Raw genomic sequence first — 18,265 nt, forward strand, 5'->3', positions numbered from 1 at the left:
TCCCAGATCCGCAGGGTGGCCTGCAAGGCGAGTGCTGGTTGGCTGGAGGGTGTCAGGGACCTGCCCTCAGCGCCACTCCCGCCGTCTGCCTTGAGGCCTGAGGCTGTGGTGCCTGGAAGGGTGACTGCAGCAGCCAGGCTGCCAGCATTCATGCCTGCCCTCTGCCACGCTGCCTTCATCTGGGTTTATCTTTGTCTTGCTCCTTCCCTCACGCTGCCTTCATCTGGGTTTATCTTTGTCTTGCTCCTTCCCTCACGCTGCCTTCATCTGGGTTTATCTTTGTCTTGCTCCCTCCCTCTCTCCCGGCCTCAAAGGTGAAGGTGACGGAGGAGTGCTCCCAGTATGAGTTTGAGAACTACATGCGGCAGCAGCTGCTGCTGGCCGAGGAGAAGAGCTCCATCCACGACGCCCGGAGCTGGGTGCCCAAGCGGCAGTTCGGCAGTGCGCCTCCGGTGCGACGGCTGGGCCACGACGCACAGCCCATGACCTCCTTGGACACGGCCATCCTGGCGCAGCGCTACCTTCGGAAGTAACAGCCTCAGCCAGGGCCACCAGCACTGCTGCCACCTCTTCCAGCCCCAGCCAAAGGCATGGCTGTCAGGGCTGGGCCCTGTAGTGCTGGACTCTCCCGGGCCGCAACAGGGACAGGGCAGGGACAGGGACAGCCCAGGTCACATGTGGGGTCAGCAGAGGTACCACGAAGCTACCTTTTGGGATGATTGCTCGATTGTTTGGTTTTTAAATCTGAGAAGCCTAGATAACTAATCTGCTTTTAATCATGATGTTTTAATCTACCTCTGTCTCTTTAACCATGCTGTCTCTGGACTGAGCGAGAGGGAGGAGGAGGGAGCCCACTCACCCCGCCCCAGGGCCTTCCCCAGCGGCCACCACCTGACCTGGGGCGCTGCTCCCCACAGTCCAAATAAGCTGAAAGTGCAGCTCGCTGCGTGCCCCAGAGCGAGTGTCCCCTTCTCCCTGCTCTCCCAGGCCCCTGCCACAGCCTCTTTCCATCCTTCTCCTTCTGACCCAGGCCCCTCAGTCCAAGCTTTGGAAAACCTTCACCTCATCTTAAGCCGAACTCAAATATATTTATTTTTTTACCGTACCAACTTCTCTCCCATCTCTAGGTGGCTCAGCCCATGGCCACTCCCTGCCCCCAGCCTGGCTGGACAGCAAGGAGTCCACAGCCCACACGTGGGCTCCCTCCTCACCCCCAGGCAGGGAAGCCCCTCCTGCTGGCCCCTGTCCCCTTTCAGCCCACCAGTCCCTCTGCTGCCGGTGATGGGAGGCCTTTCTAGACCTGGCTCTTTCTCTCCCATCTCAGTGGCTTCTCTGAGGTGCTGTGCACGCGCATTAACCTGTTCCCTTCTCCATCCTTCCTTGTGGTACCAAGCTCACGTGGACTCCCGATGCAGAGGGGCCCCGGGGTTGGGCTGCAGGCCTGGCTGTGAGTTGGGGGGCCTGCCGGTATGCTCCCCTACCCTACTCTTGGGTTTAGAGGATGGTAGGGACATCTCCTGTGCCCTTGCCTCATAATAGATGTGGTGTCTCTCCCAGTGGACCCTAGCAAGGGTCCTCCATGGGCGGTGGGGACTCAGGAGAACCGTAGGGACTGGGGGAGCCTGCCTGCCTGGCTTGAGAACAGCCCTGCTGCCCTTTTGAGCCGAGATTTTGAAGTGGATGCCCGTCTTGCCAGAAATGCTGTTCTCACCAGAATGCCCCCCTCCCCTTGCCCTCACTGGACTTGGCCCTGCCTGATGCCAAGCAAAGACCCTTCCCCAGAGGCCTACCCCCCGTATGTCCTCAGAGAGGCTGAGGGTCCCCTCCAGCAGTCATGGGCCCTGCGGCGCCTCCTGCCTGGCTCTGCTCCCCAGTGGGGAGGTGACTGTGTTTCCCAGAGTGTGAGCTGCTCTCCTCCCCCGAAAAAGCTGACTCACTGTGAGTGACCTTGGGCAAGTTCCCAAACCTCCTTGTGCCTCAGTTTCCCCATCTGGAAAAAATGGGGCCACCTCTTGCCAGCAGTAGCAGGGCTGCCCACGCCCCTTTCTCCCCATGCCCCATCCAGCACTTGGGCGCCTCATGCCTCTGCCTCAGTGGGCCTGTGGGAGCCCACTGGAGCCCAGCACTTACTCCCCCTGAGCAGCAAGCCTGCGTCTGTCTCAGCTGTGCAGCACTGAGGGCCAGGGTCTTGTGCTGCGGGGCTGGCGGATGCCCTCTTTTCTATATTTATTTCATAAAAGTCTCCTGCGGGAGCGGAAATGCAGTCCGGCCTAGGGCTCCCAGCCCTGACTGTCCTCCTGTGAGGGCCTGAAGCTGGGCCAGGACCCGTTGCGGCGGAGCCCCCGCTCAGCAGCCCACCCGGCCCCTCCAGGCTGCTGCCCGTGCGTGGTCTTTCTCCTCCTTTCCAAAGCAATAGCCGCCAGGTCTGCAAAGCCCTGTCAGACAGACTGGGCCCTTCCAAGGTCAAGCCATGTGTCTGATTACATTTCTGGTGAAGCAAAGGAGAGGAGGATGGGCCAGGCCTCACTGGGTGTCACACACTGAGAGAAGTCCTATTGTAAAGAAATGGAAAAAGTCACAAAAAAGTTTGTATAAAGACATATTTTTGTACTACATGGGGACTCTTCCTGCATGTCAGCAATAAAACTTCCTGATCTGGAACCACTGTGGCCTGTGTCTCCTGCGTTCTGGCCCTCCCTGCCTGCGTCTCGGCCTCTCCAGCCCCAACCCAGCCCCATCTCCCTCCATCGCAGCCGAGTGATGCAGGATTCCCAACTGGCTTCCTGCAGCTCTGAGTGCGCCCCTCCCTGCTCTCTGCAGCCAGCAGGTGGCACCTGGCACCACTGTCTTGGCGGGGGTAGGGGAACCGGAAGCGCCCAGCAGTCTCTTGAGACCTATGCATCCGCCCACTGCCCATGTGGGAGCTCCCTGCTTGGCTTGGCCCACCCCCTGACCTTGCATGCAGGAGGTAGCGGGGCATCCCAGGCAGGGTATTGATCATACCTCTGCCAAACTCCATCTGGGGTGTGGGAGCCTGTTGCCCCAGACTGCCCATATGCCCATGTCCCCATCCAGGGCAGCCAGGGAAGGAGAAGGCCCAGCCAGGCCTCTTCCTGCTCCACCCTCCCCCTCCCTCTCCTCAATAGGAAGCCAAAGGCTTCCTTCCTTCCTTTCTTTCCTTCCTTCCTTTGCTTAAATTTAGACTTTGGGCTGGGCACAGTGGTTCATGCCTGTAATCCCAGCACTTTGGGAGGCTGAGGCGGGTGGATCACGAGGTCAGGAGTTCAAGACCATCCTGGCTAACACAGTGAAACCCTGTCTCTACTAAAAATACAAAAAATTAGCCGGGCGTGGTGGCGGGCGCCTGTAGTCCCAGCTACTCAGGAGGCTGAGGCAGGAGAATGGCGTGAACCCGGGAGGCGGAGCTTGCAGTGAGCCGAGATCGCACCACTGCACTCCAGCCTGGGTGACAGAGCGAGACTCCATCTTAAAAAAAAAAAAAAAAAAAAAATTAGCCAGGCGTGGTGGCGGGTGCCTGTAATCCCAGCTACTCAGGAGGCTGAGGCAGAGAACTGTTTGAATTTTCTCAAAAAATAAAAGAAAAAAATTTAGACTTTGCAGATTGCACTTCATTCTAGCAATGAAGCTAGAGGCAGGCTGGCCCCTCCCCGGCACACCACAGCACCCACGCGGACCCACTTCGGTGTCCAGCCTTCCCCGGCACACCACAGCACCCACGCGGACCCACTTCGGTGTCCAGCCTTCCCCGGCACACCACAGCACCCACGCGGACCCACTTCGGTGTCCAGCCTTCCCCGGCACACCACAGCACCCACGCGGACCCACTTCGGTGTCCAGCCTTCCCCGGCACACCACAGTACCCACGCGGACCCACTTCGGTGTCCAGGAGCCTACACCCAGGCCACCCAAGGAACAAGATCTGTGCAGGCAGAGCCCCTTCCCAGTCAGGGGTCCACAGAGCAAGAGGGGCGCCTCTCCAAGACATGAGAACGCGCTAATCCCCTGCAGTGCTTCCGAGCATAGCCCCAGGCCCCTCACTCCTCCCTTCACCTCACAGTTCCATACCTGCCCCAGCAGCCAGCTGTCCAAATATTTTGCCCATTACATTTGGCCCATGCCTTACCCATCCTGGATGCTCTGCTGGGAGGTGCCCCACTTCCAATCCACCAGTGCCTCTCTCAGCTCTGGACCTTGTCTCTGTTCAGCCTCACTCTTGTCCCGCCACCCGTTAAGCCTCTGTTCAGGGCACAGATACCTCCTGGGCACCTACACGTGTCACTCTTACATTCAGCAAAGCACAAGACAGGAAGCTCCCTGCAGGCAGGGGCTTTGTTTTGCTCACCCTTACCTCCTCAGCACCTGGGTCTGGGCCTGGTACACCTTGGCACTCCTGAACAGTTTGGCGTATTGATCTAAACTTCTTGGCTGTGAGTTGGTCAATTTAAAGCAAAAAAAGTGCACTTCCTGGATTGCTGTTCCTTCACAGGTTTTTACTGTGAGCCCTGTGGCAGCAAAGGAAGGGGAAAGTACCAGAAGGATGGGTGGGACTAGTGCAGTCACACCGACCACTCGTGTGCCCCTGAAAGGTCAGACCAAATGACAGCTGAGAAGCTGGCATCCCCTTTAGCCACCCTGTCTCCAGTGTCCCTGGGAAGAGTCAAACCGGACCTGTCAAACTAGCGGAAGTGGGAAAGGAAGTGAGGAACAGTCTTGGTGGCTGGATTGTTCAGGCTCTGAAGCCAAGTTGGCCTTGACTTTCTCTGTCCCTCCGTCCCTCTTTCCCTCCCTCCCTCTCGTCCTTCTCTCTCACACCCCATGTCCAAGCCACTGCTACTCCTGTCGGCTGGCCCTACCTTCAGAACACAGGCAGAATCTAATCACTTGTCACAGCTCCACTGCAGCCACCCTAAGCCTCCATCTCTGGCCTCCTGGTCTCCCACTCTTCCCCTGCCACAGTCCAGGCAGCACGTGGTAGCCAGAGTGAGCCTTCAAAAACCCTGATTGTGTCCCTCTTCTGTTTACAACCACTCCACGCAGTGGTTCCACTCCACGCAGGAGAAAATCCAAAGGTCTGTGTGGCTTATAAAGCTCTACACCGTGAGTCTGCACACCTGGGTACCTCCCCACCTTCCCAGCCCTTCACCCCTCACTCTATTCCTGCTGCTCGGGCCTCCTGCTCCTGAGCAAGCCAAGCGTGCTTCCGCCGCACGGCCTGTGTACAGTTAGCCGAGAGAAAGGACGAGTAGGCCCAAAGTCAGGCGAGCCATTTTTATCTGTCCTGCCAGGCTGCTCCTTGACAGGCAGGGGAGGCAGCCCCACTTACAGACTGCAGCAGGGCTTCACAGGGCGAGGAACTGGGTCGAGGGGTGTGAACCGAGTTGGGCTGCAGGTGTCTTGATTGCCTCCTGGAGATGGTTTTGCCAGCTTTAGTTAGCAGGTGTTCTGACCGCATCTTGGAACCGTTTGCCGGTTCAGCTGAAGTGTTCCGGACAAACAGGTACTCGAAGGGTCAGTTGTGGCGGGGAGTTTGCCGATAGCCTTCGGGGAGCTGTGCGGAGGTCACAAAGGACTGTATTGTAAGACCCATGGGAAAGGAGAGGAACAGTCTGGTCGGGGTGACCCTAACATTCCAGCCTTTTAATAGATGATAGAAAAGGGGGTGTTGTTCTCATCAGGCTGCTTCTGGCTGAGAGGGAGTGGTGGTTAGGGGGAGAGGCTGGAAGGTAGGGGTTAGTTTTGGTTCTGGCTTTGAAATTGCTGGTATTCTTGGAGTAGCATCATGTCTTGTATGGTTCCGTGGATGAAGGCTCAGATGCGGTTCTGTAAAAACTTGGGTAAAGAGGCCGGGCGCGGCCGGGCGCGGTGGCTCACACCTGTAATCCCAGCACTTTGGGAGGCCGAGGCGGGTGTATCACGAGGTCAGGAGATCGAGACCATCCTGGTTAACACGGTGAAGCCCTGACTCTACTAAATATACAAAAAATTAGCCGGGCGCAGTGGCGGGCGTCTGTAGTCCCAGCTACCCAGGAGGCTGAGGCAGGAGAATGGCGGGAACCCGGGAGGCGGAGCTTGCAGCGAGCAGAGATCGCGCCACTGCACTCCAGCCTGGGCGCCAGAGTGAGACTCTGTCTCACAAAAATAAAAATAAAATAAAAATAAAAACACTGGATAAAGAGATGTAAGAGGCTGGACCCAAAGATTAGGAAAACGAGAATGATTATGACGGGTACAGGGAGTGGGAGTAGCCAGGAGGCCCAGGAGCTGAACGGCCATAGGGGCCAGGAGGGGCCACGTGGAAGAGCTGTTTTCCCGGATTTTTTGAGCCCAATCCTTTAATTTTTTTTTTTTCTTTTTTTGAGACGGAGTCTCGCTCTGTCACCCAGGCTGGAGTGCAGTGGTGCTATCTCGGCTCACTGCAAGCTCCGCCTCCCGGGTTCACGCCATTCTCCTGCCTCAGCCTCCTGAGTAGCTGGGACTACAGGCGCCCACAACCGCGCCCGGCTAATTTTTTGTATTTTTAGTAGAGACCGGGTTAGATAGGATGGTCTTGATCTCCTGACCTCCTGATCTGCCCACCTTGGCCTCCCAAAGTGCTGGGATTACAGGCTTGAGCCACCGCGCCCGGCCAGTCCTTTCATTTTTTTTTTTTTTTTTTTTTTTTTTTTTTTTTTTTTGAGACAGAGTCTCGCTCTGTCGCCCAGGCTGGAGTGCAGTGGCGCGATCTCGGCTCACTGCAAGCTCCGCCTCCCGGGTTCACGCCATTCTCCTGCCTCAGCCTCCCGAGTAGCTGGGACTACAGGCGCCCACAACCGCGCCCGGCTAATTTTTTGTATTTTTAGTAGAGACGGGGTTTCACCATGGTCTCGATCTGCTGACCTTGTGATCCGCCCGCCTCGGCCTCCCAAAGTGCTGGGATTACAGGCTTGAGCCACCGCGCCCGGCCAGTCCTTTCATTTTTTAACTGCATCTTGAACCAGGCCTGCCTGATTGAAATGGAAGCATCATTCTTCATCTAGGCAGAGGCAGAGACCTCCTTTTTCTGCGGTAAGTAAATCGAGGCCCCTGAGGTTTTGAAGGCCTACTTGCGGCTAGGGAGTCTAGTTGGGCCTGCAGGGTTGATACGGTGGATGCTGGGTCATCAGTGTTATCGGAGGGGTCCTTGGACAGGGATTTGTAGTAATAGGTAGAGGCTGCAATTCCTGCAACTCGAGTTCTTGCAGCTGCTGTAATGCCTAACCCTATTAGCAGGGGTATGAGCTGTATGGCTCGGTGTCTGCGGGATAGTGTTTGAATGTGGAAGGGTAGGGGTCTATCCGCAGGGGCTATGTCTATTTTTGGACTAAAGAAGACTAGTGTGCAGGTTCCTATCCAGTTAGTGGGTAAGCAGAGATAGGTGGAAGTGCCGCAGAGAAAGAATATGCCCTGGCTAGGAAGGCAAAATTGGAGGTCTGTGGCAAAGAGGGGCTTTAGGATTTTGTTTTCTGACCACCAGCCAGAGAGAGAGGAAGACAGGGCCGCCCGGGTGAGTGGTTGGAAGGGGCGGGTTGAGGTTAGTTGGCTAGCCCTACTGTTTCGTTTTCCCAGTGTAGGAGGAAACATTGTGTGTCCACTAAAAGTTGTTCCCCAGTGGGGGCTCTGGCTACCTGAGCTTGTAGACAATTGGAGGTTGGGTGCGGGCTAGGGCACGCAGTCCATCCTGCAATTGTCATACCGGGTTTGTGTCGATCGATGCAGAAACCTGAGTTTATTGTGTTGAGATTAGTGGTTTGGATTTTTGGGGGGCCAGAAAATTTGAATACTTGAGTGGGATTGTATATTGTTAGCACCTGGATACCAGCAGGTGGGGTGAGCTGTAGGATGTAGTTGCATGAGCCTGTGGGGAGACTGCCTAAAGGGGTTCCTGAGGGAAGGTCACGTAGTATACAAAGGGGTGCCTGTTGGTCTAACTTGGTATCAGATGTAAATGCCCCTAAGATAACTTTGTTCCTGGAGGTGGAGGGGGTGAGGTCAGTTTTGTAAATTTTAAGTGCATTTACCCCTCCGGAGCGTTGATAGCGAGGATGGAGTGTCGTGCTGGTGAGGGTCCAATCTTGAAGTGGGACCGAGAAGGCATTTTTTGATATGGTTTCTGAGGGGCGGACACAAAACCAGCAGTTTTGTGCGAGGTCAGGATTGGTTTGGTTAAGTATTGTGTGTGCCTGTTGGATGGTTCGTTGTAGATGGAGTGGTAGTGAGGAGGAGAAGGGAAGGAAGACTAAGCAGGCAAAGGATAAGAGTGAAGGTGAAGAAATCGATTTCATTTGGGCTAAACTCACACAGGGCCCTTTGGAAGGTGAAATCAGTCGCCCAGTTACGGAGTGCTGTGCGAGTGGGTTGTTCTGGGTAAGAAAGAGAGTGAAGTGGCAAGACAGGCAAAAGCAGGACATTTAGGAGGGGCAGTCACTTATTAGTGGCCTTTATTCTGCTATGAGGAGGCTTATGAGACTAAAGTTCCACCCTGGGGGTGTCACAGTATATATTCCTATGGCAAAGAGCAGAGTAAGTGAGGCAACTATAAGGACAGCGCAGTAAAGGATTTCCATTAATGAGGGTTTCGATATTTCACAGTAAGGGGTGGTAACTTACCTGTTATGTTTCATGGGGGGTTGGGGGTGGGGTCTTCTGGGATGGGTGTAAGGCTGAATCAGGTCGGTCCAAGGAGGGTGCTGGAGTATTTACAGGGAACAGCTGGTTACAGTATTTACAGGGAATAGTCGGTGGCAGGTCAGCTGCAGGCGTCCTTTTTAACTTGGAAAGATGGTACCAAGAGTTACGTCCTGACAGCCTGGCTGCAGTGGGGATAGTGAGAAGAACTTGGAAAGGGCCTTCCACTTTGGTTTAAGGTTTGTTGGAGTGAGGGTTTTTAGGAAGACATATTCTCCTGGGAGGAGAGTTTGGTCGGTGGGGCCTCGGTGGGGTTTTGGAAGGGCCTGGTCAGCTTGCTGGCGGAAGAGATGACGGATGAGGGAGAGTGCTGGGAGGTATTCTAATTGAGAGTTAGTGGGGATATGTTTTGTAAGAGGAAAGGGCGTCCATACATGAATGCAAATGGACTGAGGAAGGAGGGGGCTTTTGGACTGGCTGTGATGCAGGCCAGTGCTATGGGTAAAAGGGAGGTCCATGGTTTTTTGACTTCAAGAGCGAGTTATTTTGGTTAACGGAGTCTTGAGAATTCCATTTGCCCTTGCGACTTTTCTGGATGACTGGGGTCGGTATGGGATATGGAGGCGCCACTGGACACCAAGGGACTGAGAGACTTGTTGGGTGATTTGAGAGAGAAAGCTAGGGCCATTGTCTGATTGTATGGACCGAGACAGAACAAGTCTGGGGACGATTTCTGTTATAAGAATTTGAGAGACTTCTGCAGCTTTTGCCAACGGGGTAGGAAATGCTTCTACCCAACCTGAGAAGGTATCTATGACGCTAAGAAGATACTTGGTTTTTTTGATGGGAGGCATATGTGGGTGGAGTCTGCTTGCCGGCCCTCCCCTGGAAGTGTTCCTCTGAGCTGATGCGTAGGGACGGAGGGAGAGTCGAAGGCCCCTTGGGAGCAAGTAACAGAACATATACGACAGTTTGAGGTTACGTCTCTCAGTGAGGTGAATAGATGGGGGAAGAGAAATAAGGGCGAAGGAGCAGGTACGGGGGTGCGCACCGATACGGAAGGATTGGTGAAGAGATATCAGAATTAGGCCGGGCGCGGTGGCTCACGCCTGGAATCCCAGCACTTTGGGAGGCCGAGGCAGGCGGATCACGAGGTCAGGAGATCAAGACTATCCTGGCTAACATGGTGAAACCCCGTCTCTACTAAAAATACAAAAAATTAGCCGGGTGTGGTGGCGGGCGCCTGTAGTCCCAGATGTTTTTGGCAGCTTTGGTTAGCAGGTGTTCGGACTGCATCCTGGAACTGTCTGCCAGTTCAGCTGAAGTCGTCTGGACAAACAGTTACTGGAAGGGTCAGTGCAGGGCGGCAGGGGGGGTTGCCTTCAGCCCTGGGGGAGCTGTGTGGAGGTCACAAAGGACTGTATTGTAAGACCCATGGGAAAGGAGGGGAACGGTCTGGTCAGGGTGACCCTAACACTCTGCACCGGTGATTCTTTCTTGAAGGCTCTTCTTCCAGGTATTTCCGTGACTTCCTCCCTCACTGAGGTGACTGCTCAAAATACCACCTCCTCAGAGAGGCCTTCCCTCACCTGTCCACCTGGTCTTCTCTAACCCCTTATTCGTTTTTTGTTTTCATTGTGTTCATCACAACCTGACATATATCCAATTATCGATCATGCCCGTCTCCCCCGTTCAAACGCTGAGCTCCATGAATGAGGGCGGGAATCTTTCCTGTTGTGGCCACTGTAGGGGAAGGGGATGAGGCGACTGGTCACCACAATGACTGGCAGTTACAAGGGTGGCGCCAGGGACTCCAGACAGCCCTGGAAGGAAGGCAGATTCTACATCCTGCACGACGTAAGTGAAAGGCTTGTTTTTAATGACCAGAGCCGAGGCTCTAACTCCATTTTGCATATAAACACAAAGTGTATGCATTCTAGTATACACTGAATTTTCCAGGAATGCAACTACTGTGTAAAGAGGAGGAAACGTGCACTTCATTGTGTTCAGAAGTTTACCAAGAGTTCATCGTTTCAGACGCTGACACCACCACACTCCAGTGTCAGTCTGCACAGAGCTTCCCCAGCAATTGGGCACTTCACAAACACACTATCATTACCTTGTATTTCTTATATACTAATAAGGACCAAAAAACCATTGGATGAATTTTAATTAGATATAAAGGTTGGTATATTAGCTGTAAATTTCATTTCAGAAGCATAAAGGGAGCAACAGCAAGCATTATGAAAAGGCAGCTTTGGGTCTGAGGGGTGGAGAATCATGGGCTAGAGTTGCCCCGTGGAAAGTGGTGGGGAGCATGGACTCTGCAGTCCAGTCCAGGCCACTACTTGCAGCCATGTGACTCCACAGGCACTGCTTAGCCTCGCGGAGCCTCACTTCTCTCTTGGCAAACGGGACCCATGCTATAAAATGCACAGGATTACTGGGAAGACTGAAGGCTCGGAGCGTGCCCAGCATTTGGCAGAGTGCCAGGTGCCAGAAAGGGTACTCAATGTCCCTATTATTGTTTTCTTGTTGTTGCTGTTTTGTTTTGAGACAGGGTCTTCCTCTGTCATCCAGGCTGGAGTAGAGTGGCACGATCACGGCTCACCGTAGCCTTGATCTCCTGGGCTCAAGCGACCCTCCGACCTTAGCCTCCTGAGTAGCAGGAACTATAGGTGTGCGCCACCGTGTCCAGCTAATTTTTGTCGTTTTCTATAGAAGCGGGGTTTCGCCATGTTGCCCAGGCTGGCTGGTCTCAAACTCCTGGACTTAAGTGATCTGCCCACCTCGGCCTCCCAAAGTGCTGGGATTATAGACATGAGCCACCACACCGGGCCTATTATTGTTCATTTAGCAAATTTTTGCCAGTATCCTCTTTCCAGCAGCTGTCCCGGTGCTGGGGTCATGGGGACACTCAAAGGACTCGGGAGGCCCCTGGTGAGTCCCCATCTTCCCTCCATCCAAGACCTATCCCCATGGTTGGGTGAGGCCCATGTCAATGGCAGAAAAGACACGGCCAGGCTTCAGTTTGGCCACTGGGGCCGGGAGCAGAGCTGTGCTTGGGTTTGCACCGGGTCCTGAATATGCCAGCACTCCCAAGGCCCCTCCCATAGGCTCTGGATCTCTCAGCCCCCTGACCTTCCATCAAGGCCTGTCCTTCCCGTGTTTCATCTTAGGAGCACTCTCCGTGCTTTCCAAGGTGACAAATCTCTAGTCTCACAGGCAGATAGCAGTCAACAAGCAGGTGGGTGAGCAGACAGCAGGTAAGTCCTAGGCAGACAGGCAGCGAGGAGGTAGGGAGGAGATGGGCAGGTGGATAGTAGGGATGAGGGCCAGAACAGCAGGTGACAAACCTGCAGAGAGATCCGAAGCAGGTGGCTGGGCTGACCCACGGACAGGCTGGTGGGCTGGGGAGCAGCAGGCAGTCAAGCAGCTAGGCAGGGGGTGGGGAGGGCATGTGGACCGTGGGGACAACCACATTGGCCAAAGGTTTCAGGCACCTTCCCCAGGTCCTCCAGGAGCAGCGCTTCTCAAAACCCTCCAGGGCAAGGCTGCTGCTTCTCCCACCTGGCCTGGCTTGGCCACAGCAAGCCCTTGGGGAAGACAGCACTCTGGTTAATGTGCGTCCCTCTCTTTGAAGCAGCCAGCAACCATCTCAACCCTCATCCTGCTCCACTAGGGCTGAGTCATACCTGACGCACTCCAAACACATATGTCACATACCAACCCAGACACAAACACAATTTTGCCTGCAGGCAGAGATACAGAGAGCTGCATAGCACAGAGGTGCATGCAAACAGCTTGACAGAAACAGATCCAAAATTTTAGACTGCACATAGAGGAGCACACACGTGGACTCTCACAGACACAGGTATGTGCCACACGAACTGAGGCACACAACACATGTGGTCATACAAGCACCCTATAGCACACACCGATATTTCCGTGGATGGCAGGCATTAAACATGCTCATGCACTCCCAGCAATGCTGCACATAAATAAGCTACCTGTGCAAACAGTCAGTGACATACATCTCTTGAAGAAATAGGAATACAACCCACAGAAACTCAATATTGCTGACGGTCTTCAAATCTCGGCCAAAGCAGTGGGCAAATTCTGGCCTCATCTTCACCTCTCAGCCCGATCACACTTGGCTAATCATGTCCCTGTTCTGGCCTGTTTCTCCTCCTACTTCACTGGTCTTTCCTTGCTGACTTCACCTCCAGGAGACCCCTCAATGGGCTTGAGCTTCAGACCCTTCTCTCTCTGCCCCCTTAGCCCAGGTGGGTCTCATCCACTTCTGGGGTGGTAAATCCATGTTATGTGGTAAGGATTCTCAAATATCATTTCCAGCCAGATTCCTGGGGGTTCTACTTGCCTTGCCAACACCTGCACCTGGATATCTAATGGGCATCTCAAGTCTAACCTATCTACAGTGAGACTGACTTCCCCCAAACCTGCTTCCCACATGGGCTTTCCTCAGGTGCCCCAGCCCAGTATGAAAGTGTTCTAAACTCCACTCTCCCTCACATCCAAGTCCAGTGCAGGAACTCCCTTCAGAACACCACCTGAGTCTGAGCCCTCTCGCCTCTCCACTGGCCCCATGAGGGCTTGGACAGCTGCCAGCCTGCTCACTACCCTCCCTGCTCCCCTTCTTGCCCACAGTGGCCCACCCTACACTGAACCACCACAGGGATCTTTCCAAAATGTGTCACAGGACCATGACACTCCCCTGCTCAATGCTCCAGGGGCTCCCCACCACACTTACACTAAAAACCAAGCACCCGGGCACGGTGGCTCACACTTATAATCCCAGCACTTTGGACGCCAAGGTGGGCAGATCACCAGAGGTCGGAAGTTCGAAACCAGCCTGACCAACATGGAGAAACCCTATCTTTACTAAAAATATAAAATTAGCAGGGTGTGGTTGTGCATGCCTGTAATCCCAGCTACTCGGGAGGCTGAGGCAGGAGAATTGCTTGAATCCGGGAGGCAGAAGTTGCAGTGAGATCGAGCCTTTGTACTCCAGCCTGGGCAAAGTTCATCAGCAAGGCCAGCGAGTCCCTGCATGGGCAGCCCCTGCCACTCTCCCCTGCACCCACACACCATCTACATGGCTTTCTGCTCTTGGAGGGAGGTATCCCAAGCACGCTCTTACTCCTGCCCAGACACTCTCCCCAGATCCTGGCACAACTGCCCCCTCCTTAGGATTCAGGTCTCACTGTGGATGTCCCTGTGAGAGCCACCCCCAGGTGTTTTCCATCACATTATCCTATCCTGTCACCCCCCAGCACTTAGAAGCATCTGAGATGATCTTCTGTTGTTTCTCCAATTTAGTGTCAGCTCCATGGGGGCAAGGATTTGTGTCTGTTCTGTTTATTGTTAAATCCCCATTAAAACTGTCCCTCAGGGCCGGGTGTGGTGGCTCATGCCTGTAATCCCTGTACTTTGGGAGGCTGAGGCGGGCGGATCATGAGGTCAGGAGATGGAGACCATCCTGGCTAACACAGTGAAACCCTGTCTCTACTAAAAATACAAAAAATTAGCCAGGCGTGGTGGCAATTGCCTGTAATCCAAGCTACTCGGGAGGCCGAGGCAGGAGAATGGCCTGGACCCGGGAGGCGGAGCTTGCAGTGAGCTGAGATCGTGCCACTGCACTCCAGCCTGGGCCACAGAGGGAGACTCCGTCTCAAAAACAAAACAAAACAAAAAACAAAAAAAACCCTGCCCCTTGGTATTCTCAAGGGATTGGCTCCCTCCCATAGACACCAAAATCCGAGGATCCTCAAGTCCTTGATGTAAAATAAATTGGTTCAGTATTTGCATTTAACCTACACACATCCTCCTGTATACTTTAAATCATCTCTTGATTACTTATAATATCTAATATAATGTAACCACTATGAAAATATACTATTGGCTGGCACGATGGCTCACACTTGTAATCCCAGCACTTTGGGAGGCTGAGGTGGGTGGATCACTTGAGCCCAGGAGTTCAAGACCAGCCTGGGCAACATGGCAAAACCCCATCTCTAAAAAAATTAGCCAGGCATGGTGGTGCGCGCCTGTGATCCCTCCCAGCTACTTGGGACAATGAGATGGGAGGCTCACTTGAGCCCAGGAGGCAGAGGCTGTGATGAGCTGAGATAGCACCTCTGTACTTCAGCCTGGGTGACAGAGTGAGACCCTGTCTCAAAGAAAAATAAAATAAAATATATCTATTGTTTAGGAAATAATGACAAGAAAAAAATTCTGTACATGTTCAGTACAGATGCAATTTTGGTTTCGAATATTTTTTTTTTTTTTTTTTGAGACGGAGTCTCGCTCTGTGGCCCAGGCTGGAGTGCAGTGGCCGGATCTCAGCTCACTGCAAGCTCCGCCTCCCGGGTTTACGCCGTTCTCCCGCCTCAGCCTCCCGAATAGCTGGGACTACAGGCGCCCGCCACCTCGCCCGGCTAGTTTTTTGTATTTTTTTAGTAGAGACGGGGTTTCACTGTGTTAGCCAGGATGGTCTTGATCTCCTGACCTCGTGATCCGCCCGTCTCGGCCTCCCAAAGTGCTGGGATTACAGGCGTGAGCCACCGCGCCCGGCCGGTTTTGAATATTTTTGATGCAAAGTTGGTTAAATCCACAGATGCTGTGAACTAGACTAGGAAGTGCTAGGCATACACAATATTTGTTGACTAGTGGCTGCACAGATGTATATGCAGACATACTCGCCCCCACAACAATATTCAAATACATCACATTAATAGACAAATATACAGATGTGGGCAAAAATACCTCCCCACACATTCACAGAACAGACTCAACAGTCACAAAAACACCCAGGAGTCCCTTTTCCATCCCCATAGGAGTCAGTCCTGGTCCTCCCCCATCTAGATATGCCCTCCACTTGAACCCAGTCTCGGGACTGGGGGAGTAGGGGTCTGCAGCCCGGACAGAGAAAGGGTCGCTGGCCCACAGGCCTCAGGCAGCGCCTTCAGCTATGTCTGCAATTTCCTCTCCCCCTTCCCTCCTCCTCTCTAAGGCTCCCGCCAAGACGGCCTCCCCCTCATCCTAGCTCCAACAAGGGAGGGGAGGCCCATGATGGGGGGCCCCGGGGAGACAGGGCAGAAAGAAGCCCCCAGCCACACACACTGATCACACACCACATTGCATGCACAAGCCCAGGTGGGAAATGCGTGTGTGAGCACAGGTAGGTTTAGCCTTGGGGTGGGGGGCGGGATGGGGTGGGATCTGCCACAAGCCGCCACAAGCTGCTTGGTGCACAAGAGCGCAGGAGCTTGCAGGCACAGAGGCCCCACGCTGGGGACTGCGAGGCTGCTGGACGGTGCCTGGCTCAAAGCTGGAGTCTAACAATCATTAACCCTGCGTGACCAGACCAGAGCTCGGCCAGGGGGCACATTCAAGCCTGGGCCCAGGGAGGAGGGGTGGACAGTCCCCTCCCTTCCAGACCGGCATGGGTCTGGGGAAGAGAAGCAGCCTTCCCTGGATGGGGCCTCCTAGGAGGGGGAGCTGTGGTTTTGAGCTCAGGCTTTAGGGTCAGAGAACAGCAGGTTCAAATCCCGACAGTTTTTGTAAAGTCAATTCAATCTCTCCAAGACTCTGTTTATATTATCTGCGAAGTGGGGATAATGGTACCACGTCGTAGGGTTGTCAGCCGGAGTAAGTCAAAGAACCTGTCCAGGGTTCAGCCCTCGGCCCGCACGCAGGCAGAGCTCCAGCCTCGCTGTTGTTGTTGTTAGTGGCCTGGGGGCGGGTCCCTGCCGCGGCCTCCCCGGCGGTTTCCTGTGGGGGACGGACGGCCCGCGGGCCGGGATCTCCCTCCTCCCGGCTGCCCGCTCCTCTCCCCTTCCTCTCCCAGCCCTTTTCCTCCCCGCCTCCCCGCCCGCCCCGCCCCGTCCCTCCTCTTTCCTCGGAGGAAACTTTCCGCCGGCTCGTCCCTCGGCCCGTGTCCCGCCCGCGCTGCCGCGGTCTGGGAGCCCAGCGGGGCCGGAGGGGCGGCGGGGCCGGAGCGGGTGGGGGCGGCCGGGCCCAGTGTATGCGGCCGCTGGACGCGCCGGGGCCGGGCAGCCGGGAAGCGGGGCGCTGACGGTGAGTGGGCCCGGCCCCGGGCCGGTGGGTCCCCGCAGGGCGGCCGGGCGAGGAGGGAGGCGGTTTCCCTTCCCGGAGCCCGCCTGGGGCGTGGAGGCTCAGTGTTCCTATCCTCCATCCCGTCCGGGGACAGCGGAACCGGGCCTCAGCTGGGGACCTCACCAGGGGGCGGGGCCTCCCGCGGTCCCCGGCGCTGCTCCCTGGGCTGGAGGGGCGTCCGCGCCCGGGAGAGGGGTTCCCCCCGGCAGGGCCCAGGGCCGCCACGAAGTTAGGGAAGCGCTCTTTCCAGGGTGGAACCTGGGGCCGCGGCTCCCGGGAGAGGAGCTGCCCGCGGAAGGGGTCGGGGTGGGCTCCAGGCTGGGAGGAGGATCTGACTTTGCTGACCTCGCAGGCTGGCAGGGGAGCTGCCCCCCAGAGCAGCATGGATGCCCCGCGAAGGGACATGGAGTTGCTCAGCAACAGCCTGGCTGCCTACGCGCACATCCGCGGTGAGGGCGGGCGCCGGAAGACTGGGGGCCTGAACCCTTCCCTGCCCACCATCCCCTTCCCTCCCCAGCGCCTTGCCCGTCCCCTCCGCCCCGCTCCCCGCCCCCTTGCCCGCTGGCGGTTCCCTAATGCCCTTCGAGTAGGGGTTACGGGCCTCGTCCCCACACCTTGAACCTGGGGTCTGTTGGAAGTGGGACGACCCTCACCCGCCCGGCCCTCTCCGTGACCCCCGTCCTGTGCCCCGCAGCCAACCCCGAGAGCTTCGGCCTCTACTTCGTGCTGGGCGTCTGCTTCGGCCTGCTGCTCACCCTCTGCCTGCTCGTCATCAGCATCTCGTGGGCGCCCCGCCCGCGGCCCCGGGGCCCGGCTCAGCGCCGGGACCCCCGCAGCAGCACCCTGGAGCCCGAGGACGACGACGAGGACGAGGAGGACACGGTGACGCGGCTGGGACCCGACGACACGCTGCCGGGCCCCGAGCTGTCCGCGGAGCCCGACGGGCCCCTCAGTGTCAACGTCTTCACATCGGCGGAGGAGCTGGAGCGGGCGCAGCGGCTGGAGGAGCGTGAGAGGATCCTGCGGGAGATCTGGCGCACCGGGCAGCCGGACCTTCTGGGCACAGGCACGCTGGGGCCCAGCCCCACGGCCACGGGCGCGGGCACCCTGGGCCGCATGCACTATTACTGATGGGCCCCGGGTCCCGCTGCAAGGCGCTTGGGGTACCGGACCTGCACATGAGCCCAGACCTGCTCCGGACCTTCGGACTGCATCGGCCCCCACGGCCCCCAGGTGCTACTGGGCGTGGACCGCCAGCCCCCGCGAGTCTCTCTTCCCCAGTCCTGCCAGAAGACCCCAGGGGCGGGGAGGGGGCACGATGCAGGGTCCCCACTCCCTCTCTGGGGGTGATGAAGAGGTGAAGTGACCAAATGAAAGAAAGCTGCATTCTCAGTGACTCAGTCTCTCCCTCTGTTACTCCTGCCCCCAGCGGCCCCCAGGCTCCTGCCACGCAGGGGTCCTA

The 18,265-nt window shown here is 56.0% G+C and overlaps 2 protein-coding genes and 2 long non-coding RNA genes across 7 annotated transcripts in view; 2 read left to right on the top strand and 2 right to left on the bottom strand.

The window, feature by feature from the left end:
* The window catches only part of STK40 (serine/threonine kinase 40), a 48,799-nt gene extending 46,138 nt beyond the window's left edge, over positions 1–2,661 (top strand). For all 4 annotated transcript variants that reach the window (XM_077964003.1, XM_015135454.3, XM_077963994.1 and 1 more), the window contains one exon: positions 315–2,661. In XM_077964003.1, the coding sequence (XP_077820129.1) occupies positions 315–533 (219 nt within the window). In that variant the 3' untranslated portion in view covers positions 534–2,661. The remainder of the gene's footprint in view (positions 1–314) is intronic.
* Positions 2,662–4,490: 1,829 nt separating this feature from the next.
* LOC144334434 (uncharacterized) lies at positions 4,491–8,808 on the bottom strand. Its single transcript, XR_013404238.1, has 3 exons — positions 8,647–8,808; positions 5,345–5,569; positions 4,491–4,523 (listed from the first exon to the last, which is right to left on the bottom strand). It is a non-coding gene; the product is annotated as an uncharacterized LOC144334434 (long non-coding RNA).
* A 2,009-nt stretch (positions 8,809–10,817) lies between these two features.
* On the bottom strand, positions 10,818–13,537 carry LOC144334436 (uncharacterized). Its single transcript, XR_013404241.1, has 2 exons — positions 13,436–13,537; positions 10,818–12,260 (listed from the first exon to the last, which is right to left on the bottom strand). It is a non-coding gene; the product is annotated as an uncharacterized LOC144334436 (long non-coding RNA).
* A 3,040-nt stretch (positions 13,538–16,577) lies between these two features.
* EVA1B (eva-1 homolog B) lies at positions 16,578–18,199 on the top strand. Its single transcript, XM_001110754.5, has 3 exons — positions 16,578–16,764; positions 17,156–17,252; positions 17,498–18,199. Exons 2-3 carry the CDS (start codon positions 17,186–17,188, stop codon positions 17,932–17,934), a joined length of 504 nt encoding a protein of 167 aa, XP_001110754.2. The 5' UTR covers positions 16,578–16,764; positions 17,156–17,185; the 3' UTR covers positions 17,935–18,199.
* The last annotated feature ends 66 nt before the right edge of the window (positions 18,200–18,265 follow it).

This window comes from Macaca mulatta, chromosome 1 (genome assembly GCF_049350105.2).
Source record: "Macaca mulatta isolate MMU2019108-1 chromosome 1, T2T-MMU8v2.0, whole genome shotgun sequence".
Taxonomy (NCBI): Eukaryota; Metazoa; Chordata; class Mammalia; order Primates; family Cercopithecidae; genus Macaca; species Macaca mulatta.